General features: G+C 48.1%; 1 protein-coding gene across 1 annotated transcript in view; it reads left to right on the top strand.

Moving 5' to 3' along the window:
• PDLIM4 (PDZ and LIM domain 4) overlaps nt 1-14,892 on the top strand; it is a 45,970-nt gene extending 31,078 nt beyond the window's left edge. Inside the window, exons 4-7 of the mRNA XM_053991442.1 lie at nt 3,066-3,244; nt 7,225-7,382; nt 11,109-11,229; nt 12,118-14,892. Coding sequence (XP_053847417.1) covers nt 3,066-3,244; nt 7,225-7,382; nt 11,109-11,229; nt 12,118-12,322 — 663 coding nt within the window. The 3' untranslated portion in view covers nt 12,323-14,892. The remainder of the gene's footprint in view (nt 1-3,065; nt 3,245-7,224; nt 7,383-11,108; nt 11,230-12,117) is intronic.
• Nucleotides 14,893-20,022: the final 5,130 nt, after the last annotated feature.

Below are 20,022 nucleotides of genomic sequence, written 5' to 3'. Positions count from 1 at the left end.
CTTCCATCTGGTCTTCTTGGTGCTGAGGGTCCCACATCTCGCTGCCACATGCCAAAGAGTACAGAATTCCGTGGATTATCCAAATCATGCCATGGTGGAGGGGCTTGCTTGGAGGTTCTAGGAGCCAATGTTGGCCTATCAAATTAGCAATCTTCAGTTAAAATCTCTCCTAGTTGGGAAAAAGGAGATTAGTTATTTTGTTTGTACTTCTTGTCTTTTAAAAGTCTAATTTATAACACACTGAAGTAAATGAACTTTAACTGCTTTGGATCAGAATATGAAGTCTGAACTTCTCTAATTCTCTGGTCTCTAGAGCTAAGGACTTGTAGTTGAAAAAGGGTGGGAGGACAAATAGGACATTTTGCAAAATGCATTAAAAAAACAGCCAAGCATGAGAAACAAATTGGGAGTTTCTGGTTTATAGGCTGAAAGAGTTCTCCTTGGTGAGAGTTCACAGGCTGGCTCGTAAGAAGGGTTTGCAAACTCAGTTTAAGAAAGGCCATAAAAAGCAGGAAGAAAATCCAGCAAAGAAAAGCAAATTAGGCCTCAAAGGGGGGAAATTTGAACTGATCTTGAATTTGACAACTGGAAAGAAATGCATCTGTTTCTGGGTTTCTGAGGGTGAATGTGTGAGTGTTTTGCACAAAGTGAAGCCTTGCAGAGGTCTCACAGCCTTTGAGGAAGACGAGACTGAGCTCTGGCCTGGGAACAGCATTTTGTGCTACAGGAGGAGCCTCTTGATCCCTGTGGATGCTGCTGGGTCACCTGTGGCTTTATAACATGGCTGAGCAGAGGAAAGGTGAGCTGCCACCACCATGAACATGCTCCTCCCCCAGGCACAGGGATCTGGTGGCAGATGGGGATGCCAAGCAGTGCAGGAAGGGCTCTGTTTCCTCCCTTCCATCAAGGGCCTCCTTTTGGAGAGTGCCCAAGCAATAAGTTTTAGCTTTATAGCAACATTTGGTCCTGATGTACAAATTGCTGAGCTTAACAGGGACAAAGGGGCGACGCTTTACAAACTACCCTGGATTTAAGCAAGTCCATGGAGATGATGGTCTGGAGGAGGTTTCCATTCTGGAAACAACCAGCAGTTCCATGCTCCCCTGCAAAGCTCTGGATGGCACCAGTGTGCAGGAGCACGTGAGGACCCAGCCCTCTCCTCCAGGCACCCTGGACTGAGTGTGGATCTGGCCAAAATAATTAAAGGTAATGGCTTTCTAAAAGCATCGCTCTCAGTGCTGCCACCCATATGGGCCATTGCTTTTATCCCAAAAAAAATGTTTATGATCCTTCTTTACCTCCCTGTGTCATGGTTGAGTGTTTTCTTTATTTCCCTTGAAATAATAATCTAAATCTGGGAATTGGGAACCCATAGCCTGCTTGTGTGTATATATATGGGTTTGGTTTTTTTTTTTTTTTTTTGAGACTATAAATTGGGGAACAGTTAAAATTATATTATTCCTGGCAGCAAAATTCCTTTTTTAATAGACAATTTGAAGTTATTATGTTGGAAGCAGTTTTCCCCACGTGTTTGTGCATGTGTGGTGTGGAGGGAACTTTGCCAAGAGGGATCCAGGCAGCTTCTGAGGCAGGGGAAGTTGCTGGGAGCTTACTGAAGCAGGTTTTCAGCTGATGGTAGGAAAAAAACTTTGAAGACACCATCTTTCAGTTCTTAAGTAAGATTGGTCTTATCAATGGACATTTTGCCTTAGGAAGAACTGAAGAATTGGACTTTCAAGATCTTTTCCTAGCAGGATCTGTTTTTTACTTCTCTTAGCTCTTTGTTTTTACAAGGTTTGTGAGTGCCAGTGCATTCTCCTGTGCACCAGGGATAGACACTTGTTTCTAATTAGTATTTATTGGATTATTTTAGTCAAAAATAAGCTTTGTATCAGAGCCTCACAATATACACTTCATTATTTGTTCACAGGATGGTGTTTTATTTCCTTGCTTGGCTTTTTATCAGCTTCAATCTACTGAAAGCTGGTGGAAAGCAGCTCTGTTGGGGAGCTGCCCTAGAACAAATTAAACCAGGTCAAACAGATTCCAGCCTCTTACACTGCATCTATGTCTTTCATCAGTCCAGGCATGTTTGTGACTCGCAGGCTGGAAATAGCAGCCAGCGTGTGTCCATGGGCTGTGTCCAGCTTCCTGCTGCTTTCCCCACTTGCTGGAGTTAGCTCCTCTCCCCATATTGAGTTTTTGCAGGCAAAGCCTGGCTCAGGTGACATTAGCAGTAGGTATTGCTTGGTTTATGGGTGTGGATGGGACTGACTAATAGCACACCCATGTATGTGGAATTCCATGTGTGTGGAATAACACATAGGTAATGTTTGACATTGGTAAAATGGTAAAATAATGTGGAAAATTTGTCGTTTAATGGCATCTGAGTTCCTGACTTGAGGTCATATGACAAAAAGATTTCCACAGTTTACCTTGGGACTTAAAAAGCAAATGGAAATATGAATACCAAGCTAAACCCTTGACTGATGTGTTTCTCACGCTGTAAATGACTAATCTTATTTGGGGAGAAGACCTCCCCAAAAGAATGTGGATCTGTGTGGACAAGGGTAGCTGCAAGTGAAAATACCAGGACTGGTCCCTTGGCCTCAGGTGTTGCCCATCCTGCACATGGAGCTGCCTAGCATGGATTTATCCTGTTTGGTGATAGAAATGGAAGGGATGGCCCTGAAGTCAGGAGCACAGCAAGTGTGCTCAGAGTGATGGAACGTGGAATAAGAAGTAGACTCACAGCCTTTCTTTTAAAGAAACAGCACATATGCTTTTAAATATAAAATTAATGCAGGAAAAGTAAATGCAAAATATTTGGCAGTCGCTCACCAGGAGAAACAGCAAATTCATTTGGTTGGGGACCAAGGGAAGCTGTGTAGATTCAGCACAATTTAACTGCGGGTCAAGCCTGAGTTTTCCTTTTCCTGCTGCACATCCCTGTTTTCCACAGCACACATAAAATGTTATTACTGCAAACTGCATGTCCCAATACAGCCCCTCCATGTACATCACACACTATAAATCTCAGGTTTTCTGCTTTCTTTCTCTTCCAGGACAGTGGCCCTGCCCAGAGCAGGAGGTCGATGCCCCATGGATCTGGGGGCAGCCCCGTGGACACCAGGCAGGTGCTGAACATGCAGCATCACCAACCAACCCGGCTCTACGCCAACAACAGCTCCGAGTCGGCCCTTCCAGGCCAGCTGAGTGGACTCCACATCTCTCCTGCCCACAGGTAGGGCCAGGGCAGGGCTTGGCTCTGCATCTGCTGCTGCTCCTGCAAACTAAGGTTCAGGGAGTGCACAGGGGCCTCTGTGCTCCTGAAGCTCCTGAGATCATGGAATCTTAGACTCACTTCAACTGGAAAGACCTTCAAGATCATCTTCTCTAACCATTGACCTAAGTCTGCCAAGTCCATCAGGATGCTGGGCTGGTCAAGTGTAGGTGGGAGGAGAAAAGAAACTAACCAAATTAACAAAGCAAAGCAAAAATAAAAAGGTCTGGAGATACCAATTTCTGAACAAAATGACCACATCTACATAGGTAGCAACTGCAGCATTGAATTGAAGCTTGCGATGCTGTAGCTCAGGTACGAATCTTGGTGAAGGTGCTCATTCTCTAGATCTCTGTTAAGAGCCTTCTATTGCTGATGTGAGTTGTTAGATTAGTGGCCCCTAGGTACAGTCCCCAGCTGGGGTTAATGCCAAGGAAGACAAGAGGAGGAGAGGTTTAAATTGGATATTAGCAAAACTTTCTTCACCAGCAAGGTTGTCAAGCCCTGGCACAGGCTGCCTGGGGCAATGTTGGAGTCACCATACCTGAAAGGACTTAACAGCCATGTAGATGATTCTCTTGGGGACATGGTTTAGTGGTGGCCTTGGTAGTGCTGGGGGAATGGTTTGGCTTGATGATCTTAGAGGGCTTTTCTAACCTAAACAATTCCATGGCTCTGTGAATGTCACAGACAACAATATTTTTGTTTTTTCAAAGTGTATCTCCAAGGCAGGATAGAGGGTGCTGCCCTCCTAGGAGTGGGGATCACCTTGCCACAGACCCAGGAGCCAATACTTGCCCTAGAAGCTGGAGGTACTGGCTGAAAGGATGAACTCTAGTAACTGGGATTTTTATAAGTGCAAGATCTGCTCAGTGCAGCTGTCCGGGAGGCTGAGAAATAAATAATGCTCCTAGGAAAGAAAAGGCTTTTGTGTAGCCAAGAATGGTTTGGGTGAATAACTCAGACTTTGAGACAAGCCAGGTTGTGGACTGGGATGCTTTCACATGGCTTATGAGGATCTTGATTTATGTTCCTCCAAACTGGCAAAATGTCCTGCAAGAAAGTAATGTCTGTATCACATGCAAAGAGAGTTTCTTTTCAGCTTGGGAACTTTGTCTGCATGAATCTGTATTTCAGTGATGCAGCAAGCCAGCTCATTCCCTGTGCTGCTCCGGGAAAGTTATTGAAGTTGGAAAGAGGAGAACTGCACAGAAAACAGAGAACAAAATCTGGTGTTATCTGCAAATGAGCCTAAAGCCAGGACATTCTCTTGAGTCTTTGAGTAGAATTGGGGCAGGAGTGTATTTTCTTTGAATTGGAATGTATTTTCTCTGATGAGGCTGGGCTGGTGTCATGGTTTGACACTGGCCAAATGCCAGGCACCACTAAAGTGATTTGCTTACCTTCTCTTGCTTTCAGCTGGGTAGAGGAGAGGGGAAAAAAGAATAACGGAGGGCTCATGAGTTGGAATGGACTGGGAGAAAGCACTTTAAGGGCAAAACAGGTTCAAATTTAAAGTATAAAGTAAATTTATTATTAACAGAGTAAGAGGAGGATAATGAGAAGTAAAATAAGCCTTTAAAACACCTTTTTTTCCCCCTAGCCCTTCCCTCCTTCCCACTGACAGCGCAGGGAGACAGGGTGTGGGGGTTTTGGTCAGTTTGTCACTCAAGATTTTCTGTTTGCTCAGGGAGAGGAGTCTGTCCTCTGCTATGCTGTGAGTCCCTCCCATGGGCAAACAAGTGTTCCCAAAACTGCTGTGGCCTGGGTCACTTGTCCACAGGGTACAGTCCTCTGGGATAGGCTGCTCTAGTTTGGAAGCAAGGCCCCTCTCTCTCTGTCTCTGGCAGCAGGAGCCCTCTCTCCATTCGGGTCTCCCGCTGGATCACAGCTTTCTCTGCCATCCACCCGCTCTACCATGAGCACTTTCCCATGGGCTGTGACTGGATCTCTGCATCCCCTGTGGGCTTCCTGCTTTTCAGGGGGACAGTTTGTTTCATCACAGACTTCACCACCACCTCCAACACCTGGAGCACCTCCTCCCCCTCCTTGTTTTTCCACTTCCCTTGGTGCCACCATGTTTTCGCTCAAATGTCCTCACTTCTTCCTCTTCTCTGACTAGAAGAAAAGCTGCTGCTCATAGATACCATTGCAAACAAGTTCCACTAATTCAAAGATTCCTGCAGGAGATCCCACAGCACTGTGAGGTAGATTTTGTCTAGCTTCCTCTCTGGGGAGTCGCTGGCCATGTTCCACCACTGGCCAGGCCCTGCCGCCATGGAGCCAGCAGTGGTGGCGCTGGTGCTGGCGCTGTTTAACGCCTCTCTTCCCTGCAGGGCACGGGGAAGGAGAAGTCACTGCTGCCCCTGCCCCTCTGCCCACAGCGTGGCTGGGCAGGCGTGGCTGGGCAGGCAAGGCAAGGCTCGCCACGGGCCGTGCCGAGATGGCGGCAGCCGCGTATCGCCGTGCGCTGCGCCAGGGATGGCCCCTGGCAGCGGCCTCGCCATCCCTGGAAAATCTGCCCCTGCATTGTTTTGATTTTCTTCTTAAATATGTCATCACAGAGGCACTGCCAACATCTCTAATTGGGCCAGCAGCATGTCCATCTTCAGAGCCATCAGAGATTGGTTTTGTCATGGTGGAAGCCTTTAGCAGCTTCTCACAGAAGCTCCCCTTGTTGGCCCCCCGCCCCACCACTAACAACAAACCAGGCTGTGCCACGTGAACACAGCTGGCCAAAACCTGCCCTTTCCCATTGAAAATCTGTGAGTTGATGTAGGAGTGAGCTGTAGCATGGTAGAGAAGTACTTGGAGCACATCTGCGGGGTTTGGACTGGCTGGGAGTCACGGGGATGGGTCCATGGCTCAGCTCCCCCACCCAGGCTGGCCCTCACCTCCCACAGCAAGCAGAGCTGCTGGGGAGTCTCTACCAGAACATGGAGCTCTAGCCATTCTTTGAAAGTGATTTTTGTCTGGGGTTTTTTTTCTCTTTCTTTCTTTGAAAGTGAATGTTATTTCTTTTGTTTATTTGTTTAAGCAGACATGAATATAACACTGGTAGAGAAAATTATCCAGATGATGGCTAAAGTATGTGAAGCTGATGGAGTTCAGGGCTCTTGGTTTTTTTATTGGTTTTATAATGACCTTCATGACCTGCTCTATAAAAAGGAAGAGGAGCCCCTTCCCCTGGAGCTGTGCAGTGTGATGGGGCCTCTGGAGCGCAACAGCACTTGGATTCAGCTTTTCTCTGTAGGACATTTAAACATGTACCTGAAATATATTTGATTCCAGACCATGCTTTCCATGTTTTGATGTATTGGAGTGGAATAATGGTTTAAATTGCTATTTGTTGTCTGTGCATCCCAAATACTCCTCATACAGACCAGGAGCAGCTCAAGGCTGGAGGTGGGGGTTACAGGCAGCCCCAGTGTCCCCCTCCCCAGGTGGTTTTCTCAGTTAAGCTGTGGTCTGTGATTGTGATGTGCCTACAGTAACACCAGCTTCACAGGAAGCACTTGTGGGTGGTGAGGGGTTTTGGTGTCCTGCCTGGCACACACTCTCCAGATGCCCTTACAAGGGGTGGGTGCATGCCCTGGCCCTACATAGTTAACGAAATGCATGTTTTTCCCATTTTATCAATAAATTCCACAGGTGGCAAAGCAATTTACAGCATTTGCAAGAGCTGCCCTCTTTCCTGAAGGCATCTGGTAACTGGGCCAGCCCTTGCTGTGTTGCTCAATTGGAGCCCAACAGGGAACAAGTTTAACCTCCTTGGTTCAGCAACTGTTCCTGTGCCAGACATACCTCCAGGCAGGGAAGCACATGGGAACAGAGGTGCTTAATTGAATCTGTGGGAATGTAGAGATTTCAGTACCTCCCTGATGAGCTGACAGTAGCTGTTTCTGTTTGACTTGAGCCTTTCTTTCTTTGCTTTAAACCAGCATTGACCCCGTGAAGTCTCTCCCACGGAACAGAAATGGGATTGATGTGGAGTCAGATGTCTACAAGATGCTTCAGGATTATGAAAAGCCCATTTCAGAGCCAAAGCAGTCTGGATCCTTCCGCTACTTACAGGGCATGTTGGAGGCCAGTGAGAATGGTAAGGAGAGTGGCACCCAAGCACCCTCCTGTGAGGAGACCACTGGGATGGCAGGTCTCAAACCAGTGTTTCACATACTCCTGCTTACCAAATTTTGTGGCTGATTTGAGCACTGTGTGAAAGCTGGCTTTGTAACCAGAGTGGCAGCTGTTTTCTGAAATGGTTTATGAAATGTGATGGCCTTAAGCAGTTGTGTAAGATCACACTGTTGGAGAGCCTGGTCTGGTTAAGTAAATGGCATTTGCATAAGGACGTGGGATGGTCCTCAGCAAGGCAGGGATAGAGATCAGGAGCTCTTGGCTCACTTCTCAGGTCTGTCACAGCTTCCTGCCCATGTCGTTAACACATTAAATAATAAGATCCCAAATCTATACATTTCGGTGTCTTTTTTTTTTTATTTATTTGCCTTTCACTGTTAAGTCTGTTGGGGCTTTTATGTTCAAATTTTTAGGCTTTTCTTTACAGTCTTACAGGGCAAGACTCCTCTTTCTGTCTCCTTCCAAGGGCCCCATACTCCAATCATGTGAATCCAGGAACATATCTTTCATAAGAAAATACCAACTGCTGTAAATCTCATTATGGAGCCGTGAGAGGTAGTGAGTTGGGCTGTTGCATTTCAGTTTCTGTTTGTCTAAAATGTTGGAGAGGTCTGTTCTTTGACTAGAAGGATGTTGGTTCTTGCTTCACAAGAAGCACAATTGCAGGTAACTTCTGATCATCGTGGAATTCCACCAGTATTGGTTTTCTCAGTGGGACTGAGCCATAGTTACAAAGCATGAGATAGGATCAACCTCAGAAGCACTGGGTATATTATTATATTTTATATTAGTATTACAGCCCCTGGATTGGCAGAAAAACTGATGTTAAATACAGGCCCCAGTTGGACTTTCAGGCCCTTCAAAACCTCCAAGAGCAAGGACAAATCTGCTGCTTCCCAGTCTCCTTGTCAGGAAGAAGCAAATGGGAAGTGACTGTGTTAATCCCAATTAGTAATGCTGCTGCCTTCCTCCCTTCTCTGCCAGGGAAAGGGAACAAAATTCAAGCTCTGCTGGTTTGCTCCTGCCTCCCCCTGTATCCCACAGCCCTGGGCTGGCAGGAACCCAGTGCTAGGAGGAAGGGAGAAAGAAAAGGCTGGGGAAGAAAGAGGTGCCCACATGCTGGGACTGTCCAGCCAGTCCTGGATGTGTGCTCATCAGCATTCTCTTGGCACTAGCCCGTCACCAGTGCAACACTGAGTGTTTGACTGGAGCCCAACAGGCTGCTTTCCTGTACCAGCAGTATGGGACGGGCTGGAGCAGTCACTGTCACCTGGGTTCTACCATTCTCCCTCTCAGTAGTGTGGAGGGGATGTGTGACTGCCTGCAGGCACAGCCTCACTTACCCTTGGTCATTCCAACTCTGTTTATTCACAAGGGATGAGAAATTAGGTGAAAAGCATCTCTGCTTGGCGTGGAGCTCTGTGATGTTCCAGCACGTTTTCAACCCCAAGTGTTCCTGCTGGGTTTGTTTTACAGCTGCCACCCCTGCTCCTTTTTCCTTAAGCCTAAAATTACACATTTTGACCTGAGCCTGATCTGCATTGTCCTTTTAAAGTCAAGTTCTCCTCTCCCAAGGAACTGAGTGTCTTGGACAAGGACCTGTTTTATATGGAATATGTTCCTACTGGAAGCATTTTAGCCCTATCCCACACCCTTAGGGAGGAATGCTTTGTGCTGAGATGGAGGCTGGAGGAATGGCAGTGCCCACCCTTATAGGCACCCATGACCCAGGAAGGACAAACATTTCAGCCATAATGGGGATAGCATGGTTGAGGCTGTGGAGTTAAAGCATTTTGCTGCCTTGCTGAAGACCATAAATCACCATGAGACTGGGCTAATAAATAGAAGGAAATGATACACAGCTCAAGAAGATGGGAAGCAGCCTTCTCTGCAGGGTTCATTTTGCTGTAAAATCCCTTTTTTTTTTTTTCCTTCTTTCCTTTTTTAAGCAGCTTATCCAAGCACTCTGCATGAGAGGCAGTGACAGCTTAACTGTTAAATGTTGGCAGATGAGCCTGTCTAGTCCAAGCACACTGTGTCTCACGCTGGGGGAAGCCAACAGCTTCAGTTGCTTCAGTTTATTCCCAGCAAGGCAGCGGAAGGATTCAACAAGGGGCTTGCCTGGAGCCAGCCAAGTACTGGGGGAACTCGTGGGGTGGAGGAGCCCTGCTCTGCTCTTGGGCAGTGCCTTGCATGTATGAAAGCTCTTGGCATTGCCAGGCACCGTTTTGTGTTTTGGGGAGGTGGGGTCTGGTGGGAAGTTGGTCCTTTTGGTTTTACCCACTTGGCTGGAACTGCTGACAGCGTTGGCCTCTGTGTCAGAGCCATGGCTGGAGAGGGGGGCTGTGGTGTGAAGGTGCCTGTGCACCCCAGGGGATGAGTCAGGTGTGCACCCTCCTTCCCATCTGGGCCCAGGATAATAAGCACTCCTGAGACTCACTGGACAGGGGAGCAGGGGTCTCTCCATGGAAGGAAGTGTTTCTCAGTGACACCCTTCAAAATGTATCTGTGGTGTGACCCTGCCTGGGGTCTGTGAGCAACCAGCAGCGGTGCTGTATCAGGCTCCAGGCACTAAAAGTTCCCTTTAGGAAAGGCAGAGATGCTCCTGCAGCCATGGGAGGCACTTACACTGGATTTTGCTCTGAAGCTGCCAAAACTGGCACAGAGTATGTGCAGATACCTCGATCAGAAAGAGCTTGTGGCCTACAGAGACCTTCTGGGCATCAGGGCTTGAAGCACATGTTTACAATGGACCCTGGACTGAAACACCTTGGAAGTTCAGGGAGTGTGGCAAATTAGAACTCTGGAGAATGACTTGTTTATCCAAGAGCTCCTCTGCTGTTTTTCCAAACTGTGAGCCAACTGGTCCTTCTTCATGAGCTTTTCCTTTCTACAACCTTAGGCAATCACAGAGGAACTGTAGATCAATATATGCCAAACAGACCAGTCAGTTGTCAGCTGTGGAAAACCATGCAGTCAATACTGGAAGCTTTTAAGTATCCCAGGAGTTGGCAAGAAGCATGTTGGTGTTGTCCAGAATCGGAGGGCAGATTGTAGATGGCCTGTAGGGAGTGGGAGGAGCAACTCTGAATGTTCTGCTATGATATTTTTCACATGCACAAAATCTTCATTGCTTCCTTTCCCGTTGTTGGACCTTCATGAAAGAAGGCCTGGTGCCTCAGAAGACCTTACCCTCTATCACAGTATTTTGGTTTAGATTATTTGAGTTTAAATGCATGCTCTAGGAAGAAAAGTGCATGTGATTCTATTATTGTTTGGTTCAATATGCCTCATTCTCTGAAATTCTTTCATCTACATCTCCTTGACAGATGGTGGGTCTGCCAAGTGTACCTAAATGTTGCTGTGATGGAACCTTAATTTTTTTTTGGGGAGGGGGGAAGCTTTTCTGAGCTCTTCACTATTTATGATTCTTAATTCAGGAAGCAGTATTACAGCCAAATGAACCTCTCATCTCTAGATCACAGCTGCTTTGCATTTTGACAAGGTCCATGTCTTTTGAGCTGGTGCTGTCCTGGAACTTCCAAGGGAGTTGCAGGTCCTGTTATGACAGGCAGACTCGTCTGACTCTGTAAGGGAAAAGGAAAAAAAAAAAAAGGAAGAAGAGGGAAAAAAAAAAACCAGCCCTGAGAGGCCAAGTTTTAATCTGTGTCTTTATAATTTTTGGCAGGTGAAAAACTCGACAAACTGAGCAACCCCCGGAACATCAAGTCCCCAGTGCCAAAGCTTGGTGGCCCCATGTCTGGGCTGCAGATGCTTCCCGAGTGCACCCGCTGCAGGAATGGGATCGTGTGAGTGTCGTGCCTCGCCGAAGCCCCCGCTGCAGTGGGGACGGTGACACTGGGACATGGCACGTGGGCTTGGGTCCTGCCAGGCACATGGGTTAGCATTTATAGCAGCATATCTTGAATCCCTTTCTGGTTTTTTATAGCCATACCTAAACCTGAGCAATACAGTTTGGATTGCCCCTTTTAAGGGAATCTCACAAGGGATGATTTATGGGATGGTTTGTGCCCTGCCTATCATAGTAGCTGCCCAGGGACTATGAATAGCACCAAGCACTCCTTCACTGCCTTACAAGGGTTGGTGGGAGAAACACCTTGAGTGTAGAGCAGAAGAGAGCTGTTTTGTTTGTTTGTTGAAGAGTTACTCTCTGACAGACGGATGTTTATTTCAGAAAGTATAGGTGTTTTTCTGTTTTGTTCTGTTGTAATTTATGACCTGTTGTAATTTCTGTTCTGCTGTAATTTACATCCTGCTCAAGCCAAATTTTCTGGCTGAGTGGGAGCTGTGCAAATGCCTGCAACCATATTCTTGCTGGAGCTGTGAGTGAGGGTCTCTGCTCCACAAGTCATGGTGCCTGCAGGTGCTCAGCCCCAGTCCTTGCAGGATGCTGGCTCCTGATTTTCAGATCCAGGCTGAGTGTAGGTATTTAAGTCTGTGTTTTGCATCAAGCTGTGGAGCAGTGCTGCTGGGTGTGGAGCATCCCTCCCCGCAGAAGCATAGTGAAGCCACACCTGGAGTGAGGTGGCAGCTTTGGGTGGGCTGAGAACCCCTGATAACACCCTTACATGTCCCTGCACGCTGCTTTCCTCCACTTACTGTTTTACTTGTGGCAGCAGGAAAAGCTGTTCATGCTCGTTGTTTCTCCTCACTTGAGCTTTCCTGATCTCTCCCAGGGGCACCATCGTCAAGGCTCGGGACAAGCTCTACCACCCCGAGTGCTTCATGTGTGACGACTGTGGCCTCAACCTGAAGCAGAGAGGGTATTTCTTCATTGAGGAGCAGCTGTACTGCGAGACGCACGCCAAGGAGAGGGTCAAGCCCCCCGAAGGATATGACGTGGTGGCTGTTTATCCAAACGCGAAAGTTGAACTCGTCTAAGCCTGGGCTGTGCTCTGGAGAGGTCGGGTGGCCCACCCACGTCCTCCTGCAGGCTGCAAGCGTGGGGCTCTAATCAACCCCGATTACCAAAGCCCAAGTTAAAATGCCTTTTCCTAGATAAAACCGTTTACACTTGGGATCTCTGGGGAATGGTGTTGAAAGTATTCAAACAGGTTTTGCCCTTTTTGACACTCTGCTTTTTGCTGTGTTGGGTTATTAGTCTGTGCTGTAATCTTATCCAAGATCTGTGTAAATATTGATTAATTCTCTACTCTCTTTCATATAAAACCTGTATTCTTTTTTTTTCTTTTTTTTTTTGTGCCCTCCTTCTACTGAAGATGTTTTTGAAGATGTTTTAAAAGCTCAAAGAAAATAAGGCACTTTAACAAAAGAAGCTGTCTCTGATGTCCTGACCCTAATCTCCTGTCCTGTGGCTGCCCCAGTGATTAAAAACCAACTCCTGAGAGTCAGGATGATACCAGTGGGTGCCTCACTCAGCTGCATGCCAGCAGATGTGCCAAGGAAGGGTGGTCTCTTAAAACAGTAATTACAGTGAAACTCTCTGGACCAGGGCAGTGCAGTTTGAGGCTGACAAGGACTGATTTGAGTTCCCAAGAGATCTCACACTGGGTGTGTGATGAGGCTTTTTTCTTCCTTCTTCTACTCCTAATTCAATGGTTCTGTCATCTAATGACTCAAGCACACCTTGAAAGGACACTGCAGTAGTCTGGAGCACCTTTTGACTATCCCCACCTCCTACATTGCTGCCCACAGCTGCCTTTGCTTTGGCCATTGTGACTATTCCTCAGCTTTTGCTATAATTTTACAGTCCTTTAGATCCTCAGATTGCTGCTATCTGGGTCTGCCTCCCAGCAGGGAGGGGGTGATAAAATCCCTCCAGCACTTAGGGAATAACCAGAGCTTGGGTGAGCCCCAGGTCCCAGGGCAGCAGGACTGTGTTTATACACGTCTCTCAAGGCTGTGCTTTCAGCCAGGTCCATCATCCACTTTATTTGACAGAGAAGAGATTTTGTGGCTCTTGAAATCTTTCTTTGTTAGAGAAATGTGGGTTTTTTTCACATTAGTACTTAGAGGAAGGAGAGAGGGAGTTGACTTGCTCAGCTGCTGGGTACTCCTGTGCAAGGTGCTGGGAGCTGTGTCTTTGGTACCACGAGGTTACTTCTGCTTTGCAATAGCCTCACTCTTCTTCCTCCTCACTTTGAGAGAGGAAGGATGTGGGGGAAAAAAATAAATGCTTGTGCTTGTGTTCCTTCCATGGAAAAGGAAAATAAGAAATGGGGTAATGGGTAAAGCACCCCTTTCCCTCCTGGGTCCCTGTAAGATGGAAAATTGAGACTGGAGGAGGCTTGGGAGCATGATCCTAGTTGGGGCTGAGCAGGTCATTCCTTCCTACAGGTTCTGCACCGCAGAAGGGATTTTAGGGTGTTACTGGTCTCCATCTAGACCTCTTCATGCAGTGCCTTACAGGGACACAGCAGCTCCTGCCCCCTGCCCTGCAGCCTCCCAGCAGCCCCGGGCTCCCTCCAGCTGGGTACCTCAGAGATGTTGGCTGTGCATTCCTGCTAGCAGCAGGAGATCCACTCCTCTTCCTTCTGCCATCAGGAATTTTTAATAATTAAAGTACAAGAAACGTGGAAATTTTTATCACAATGCTGAACCATGTTTTTCTTACATTTGCATGGCCTTGCTTGGTCAGTTGGACCCTCTGAAGGAGGGAATGTTTGGGACAAGTGTAAATGAGGAGACATGGTAATCGGGTGGGAAGCATTACTGCCCTGGTTTGCAGGGCTCTGCTTGGAGCTCCTTAGGTTGGCCTTGTCAGAAACATTTATTCTGAATTCCTCTGTTACCCTTATACATTGCTGGTTTGAGCTCTGGTGCCTGTAGCTTGAGAGTTCAGGCTTCACTGAAATCCAGGACTGAATACAGCTCGGCTGCATGATGGAAGACTCACAACCTGAATGGCACAGGATGCCTTTCCCTGTTTTCTAGGCAGACAGCTGGAGCTGCCAGTGGTGCTGTTTGTCACTCCCTGGGGCTCTTGTCCCCGTTAGACTCTACCTGCATGGTGGCCATGTCCTGCAGGATGCCAGGAATCTGCAGCCCTGATACAGGGAGCACCAAGAAGTTCATAAATTGGTTTATTGCCCTCATTCTAAACACCCAGCTGAGCAGGATGCTGCCAGGGCATCCTTGGTGGTCTTGCTTGGCTGCCACACCAGTGGGAATGCTGGAGCTGTTCTTCTAATGATCCCAAATTCCATCAAATCAGTATTTCCACATGGCATCTCATGATACCCTGTCTTAGGAGGAATCAATTCACCTGGTCCCCCTGCAGAGCTTGGAGCTGCCTCACACAGGCCCATCCCAGGGCACATGGTTTCCTGGCTTCAGGCCACCCTGTTCCTGTTGTGAGGCTTGCAGGAGCAGCCACAAGCAAATGTCACCTTCTCTGTCACCAGACAATGCTGTTAAACTCTGTAAAATGTGGGGAGGGTACTGTTTGTATGAAACAAAAAATAAAATTGTATTATGGGTTTTGTCTCACATCACTTGGCCTTTGCCTGGTCCATATGTGTGGGAGTCCCCTGGCATCCAGGTGAGAAGGACACTGGGTAAACATCAAAAAGCATCTTGGAGATAAGAATTGCATCTCCATACAAATTGCAAATGTGAATTGCTTTCCACATTTAATTGAGAGCTTGTTTGAGGTTTGGCCTATGTTTTGGGGGGAGTTGGGGTGGTTTTTTTTTTAACTTGAGACCTTCCTGGGATCCTACATCCTATCAGGTGTGGACATGGGAAAGGCCACTGTGTCTCTGCCTGTTGTGTGATCCCCCACTGGTGGCTGGCTCCTCTCCACCAGTGTGACCCAGCTCACCCTGTGATGGTCCAGAGCTTTGCTGCATCTGCCTCTGCACAGGGCTGATGAATCAGTGGTTTTGGTGATGTTTAATCAGCCACAGTGACACTCCGAGGGAGCCTTCTCCCACCAGGCTGCCGTCAGACTGGGATCCACAGTTCTGCAGTGCTGGGGGTGTTACTGCTGTCACTGCTGGAGTGAGCTGGGCCTTCTTCCCAAGGAGATGTTCCTGCTGACCCTTGGAGTACAGAAGCCTGCTGGGTGGTGGGAGTGTGGGGGATTGGGAGGTGAGGGCAGGCTGGGGTTAGCAGCTGTGTCAGAGGGATGTTTGCTTCTGTAGCTCAGTCTCACTGGGTCTGGTTTTAATAGTTGATTGGGATTGAAATCACTGGTGTATGGGAAAGTCAGAAGGGGTGTGAGGTAAATGCCTCCAATATTTAACCTGAAAGGTTTTATTTGGCAAGTGTTCATATATGGAAATTGTTGTCTGTGTGTGCCTAAAACATTTAAAAGACAAAATCTCTGCAGATCCACATGTGGCAGAATAGGTTTCCATAAGGGAAAGAAAAAGTTTCCAGTGTGGGTCTGTGTGACTCTATGTCTAATTTGTACACATATTCAGATAATTAATATGGTTATGACTCTCCAATTAGTGGTTTTTCTGTTCACCCTTGAACACACACAGGTGTTGGATGTGTTTCTGTGGTTTTGCCACCACCATCCCCAGCCCCTCTGCCCCGGGCATTGATGCTGGGGGGCTTCAGCCCCTTGGGGTGATCCCACTGTGAGACTGAGGGGTACAGAGAGCCTGGGCAGCACCAGACCCTCTGCTGCCCACACAGCTGCTCTGACCAGCCCAACACCGGGAGCCTCCTCTCTTCTGCAGGAAAAAGAGGCACAAGCTCCACTGTGATGAGGCACAGCATTTATTAACTAAATGAGCTGGGACCAGGGCCAGACTGATTCAAGTTTTAATTGTTTAACTTTTTCCATGTATCATCATTAAAGTTTCTTACTTAGCCAGGCGTTATTTCCACCACCACACCCCTGTTCTGCTGCAGCTTTTGTTTGGAGTTGTTTAACTTTGCCTTTGTTACTACTGGTCTGCCCCAGGGACTGAAAACATTTCAGCTTGTCCATTTATCTGAGGATAAATGTCCTGTGCCATAGGAGGGGGATTGAGAGAAAGAGGCTCTTTGGAAAAGTTCCCTCTCTGCCCCCCTTCATGTATGAAAGAAGCAATTTTCATTACTTTAGGGAGGAAAAAAAAAAAATCTTCCCTACATATATAGTAAAACCCAGAAAACTGCTCCTGATTCTAGAGAAACTTATCTGCAAGTTGTCTCTGTTTCTCCCCAGCAAACACTCTCAGAGCTCTTCCAGCTGAGACAAGCTTCTCCACCAGGACATTTAAATATTCTGAATTTTTAGGTAGTCCTAAAGCAGTTGCTTGTGCAGGGAGCCCAGTGGAGAGGGCCTGGGCTGGGGCCAGCACTGCTTTCAGGGCACCTAATGTGCACAGGGCCACACCTCACTCTGCAAAGATAATGCTCAAGCCTGGTTCAGGCTTTTGCCTTTACTAATGAGAAAAACTATTTTCTGAAGAAACACCTTAGTTCTTCACTCCCAAACCTGAAAGGTTCCAGGAGGCCAGTGATGAGTGTGTCCTCCCCAAACTGATGGTCTCTGAGGAGATGCAAGCTGCTGCCACTGTGGGACCATGGGCTGGGAGGGCTTGGGCTCACCAATGGGACATGGACACCACCACTGGAGAATCCCAGCTGCCCAGGCAGCATGTCCCAGGGCTTTTCCCAACACCTGGGGGAGTGCAGGGGATGTAAAGGAGGGCATTGGATGCATGATGTGCAGAGGAATGTATGGGATCTGTAGGGGAGATGGTGGAAAATGGGTGTGCCTGGGCGGCAGGGGGCTATAAAGGATGTGTGGGGGCAGATGAGGGGCAGATGGACTGCAGGGGGCTATAAGGGATGTGGAAGTGGATGAGGGGCAGAGGAGCTGTCTCGGTGCAGGGCCATGGGGCAAGGCAGAGCTCCATCCGGGCGCTGTGCTGTCTCCTGCTCCATCTAGTGATGAAAACTGAAATATCCAGCGGCTTCGAGCAGGATGGGACAAGAGCCAGCTCTGTGAGGAGTCCCGGCATGGTGGGGAGGTTCCCGAGCGAGACCATCCAAATCCACCCAGAGGGCAGCGCTTCGGGAAACTTCTGGCAATGATCTCTCCAGGAGAGGTCGTTTTACACCGTAGAGTGGTGTAAAGCCAAGTGCTCAAGTGTAAGTGCTCAAGTGGGCTTGAGCATCTCGCCTCTGGCGGTTTCTTGCTCTGATGCAGCCCTGACCCCGGTCACTGAGCTCTGACCCGAAGGCTGGGGCCAGGGAAGCAGAACGTGCTCCTGCTGCACAGGAAGTGTGTGCTGGTCCCCACCAGGGCCAAAGCAATGTCTCTTGCCCAGCTGGAGTGACTTGCACCAGGCAAAATCGCTGAAGTCCTTCCTGAGTGGTGGGAAAGCTGACTGCCCTTGAGTAGGTGGGCTCTGGGAGTGTTTAACCCAAATCCTCACACATGTGCTAAAGACAGGCATCCTTACTCCATCTCTTTTACAGGAGTCCTGCCACAAATAAGATGAAAATTCATTCACACCAAATGCTTGTCTGCTGGGCTCTGCTTAGGAGAAGTTCATTCACCACTCCAGGAACTGGGAAGCGATGGCCATAATGCAGCTAAGAGTCCAAATCCCACAAGCTGGATTCAAGTGAGCATCAGGCAACTCTTGGCACTGCTGCAAGGGGTACCTGCACTGTATTGCTGAGAGAGCAGAAAGGCTGAGATGAGTCAAGAGCCTTTTTAAAGGCTGCCAAAGATAAGTTTTTCCCAAGTGCTCTTGGTCCAGGGGGATGTGACCCTGATGGCTGTGATCACCAGCTCCAGGGTGGGCAGCAGGTAGGCAGGAGGGCAAGGCCAGGGCTTTGGCCAGAGCAGGGCTGTGCCACACTCCAGCAGGGTGGCACAGAGCCCCTCGCAGGACACACTGCAGGCTCACATACAAAATAGGTCTTGCTTTGCCCTGTTGATGAGCAAGTTTCCACGTGATCCAAAAGCTATGCAATCCACATAACTATAAATTATCATGTGCTTTCTTAATTCCTAGTTCTCAAGGGAGAACTAGGGTGACACTGGCAGTGTTCTAAGGGAGAACAAGGGAGAACTGGGAGGGTGGCACAGCTGTCCCACCACAGCATAGGATCCTTTGAAAGGGGCTTTGCCCTAGCAGAAAGAGCAGAGCTCCTGTGGGCAGCACCACCCCACTCTGGAGCAGAGCAGGAGCTCTGATGCCAACAGGGGCACAGTGGCACACTGGGTGAGGGTAATGTGACTGCACATGAGCAGGAGCTGGGCTCCTCCAGAGCTGGGGGCAGCTTGTGGCATCCAGCAGCCACTGGAGCAGCTTCCTGCTTCCACAAGAACCAAGTCCATGCACTAGAGGTGGTGTCTCAGCCATTCAAAGATTTGTTCCATCTCCCCCTATAATGAAGTACTCTTCCTTTGCTCTGCTGGCTCCTTGGTGTCTGACTTCAGTTTAAAGGAATCTCCCTGAGCTCATTTCCCACACACTGCTCTTCATCTAATAGCTGAAAGTGTGTTTTACAAGGCTGTGGTAAAATCATGGAATTGTTTTGGTGAAAAAAGCCCCCAGCACTACCAAGCCCACCACTAAACCATGTGACCAAGTGCCATATCTTCATGTGTGTTAAATCCCTCCCGGGATGGTGACTACACCACTGCCAGTGTCACGAACAAACTTTCTCTAATATCCAACCTAAACCTCCCCTGGTACAACTTGAGGCCATTTCTTCTCATCCTATTGCTTGTTCCTTGGGAGAAGAGACCAACCCCCACCTCACTGCCTCCTCTTTTCAGAGAGCAAGAGCCTCCCATACTCCAGAGCCCCTCCTGCTCCCTCAGCTGCTCCTCATCAGAATTGTGCTCCAGCTCCTTCCCCAGCTCTTTTGTTCTCTGGACTGACCTCTTTAAGAAGGGTCAGTTGCAAGAACTAGGACTGGTCCTTCCCTTACAGTGAATTTGCTCCACAACAGTCCAAGCCATTCACTGGTCACCGTTTTCAGGTGGTTTTCATAATCTTCATGCTTGGGTTAAAGAACCCCTGATGTTGGATCACAAGTGGGTTTTGCAAGCTGGGGAGCACCCAGCAAAAACTCTGGGCTATGGTGATTGGAGCAAGAGCTTGTGGTGCTGTGGCAGAGCTGGCTAGAACACAAGGGATTTCTTTAACTGCTAATTTATGCAGGTTCACAATATAAGAGAAAAACCTGTGGTGTTTTCATGGCAGACACGTGAAGTTTGAATATGTGAAGCATGCATCTGCAAACCAGATAAACCTAAGCACATCATCTACCACTTACTGTGTCTAGCACTTTTGATATGCTGTTTGCAGCCTAACCACAGTTATTTCTGAGCTCTGCAAATTAGTCCTCTGTAATAAATTACTGTCGACTGAATAATTACTAAGATTGCATTAACATTAATGCTTAAGATGATACACTCCACATCCCTAATTTCCTCATGGGAGCAGGCATACATTGCATTTTACTATGGTTCTTGCACAGCCTCAGGGCAGGGCAGGTGGAGGGCTGCTGCCTGGGAACCCCTGATCCGTCCCAACGGGCCCCACCCTGCTCTTATCACCGGGGACAGCTTAGACTGCTCAGTAGCCCAGGCCCGGCATGAGGATGTCCTCTCCAAACAGGAGATATCTGAAGCTTCCCATGACATGAGTTCT

This window comes from Vidua macroura, chromosome 15 (assembly GCF_024509145.1).
Source record: "Vidua macroura isolate BioBank_ID:100142 chromosome 15, ASM2450914v1, whole genome shotgun sequence".
NCBI classification, from domain to species: domain Eukaryota; kingdom Metazoa; phylum Chordata; class Aves; order Passeriformes; family Viduidae; genus Vidua; species Vidua macroura.
This window is presented reverse-complemented; position numbering and strand designations above follow the sequence as displayed.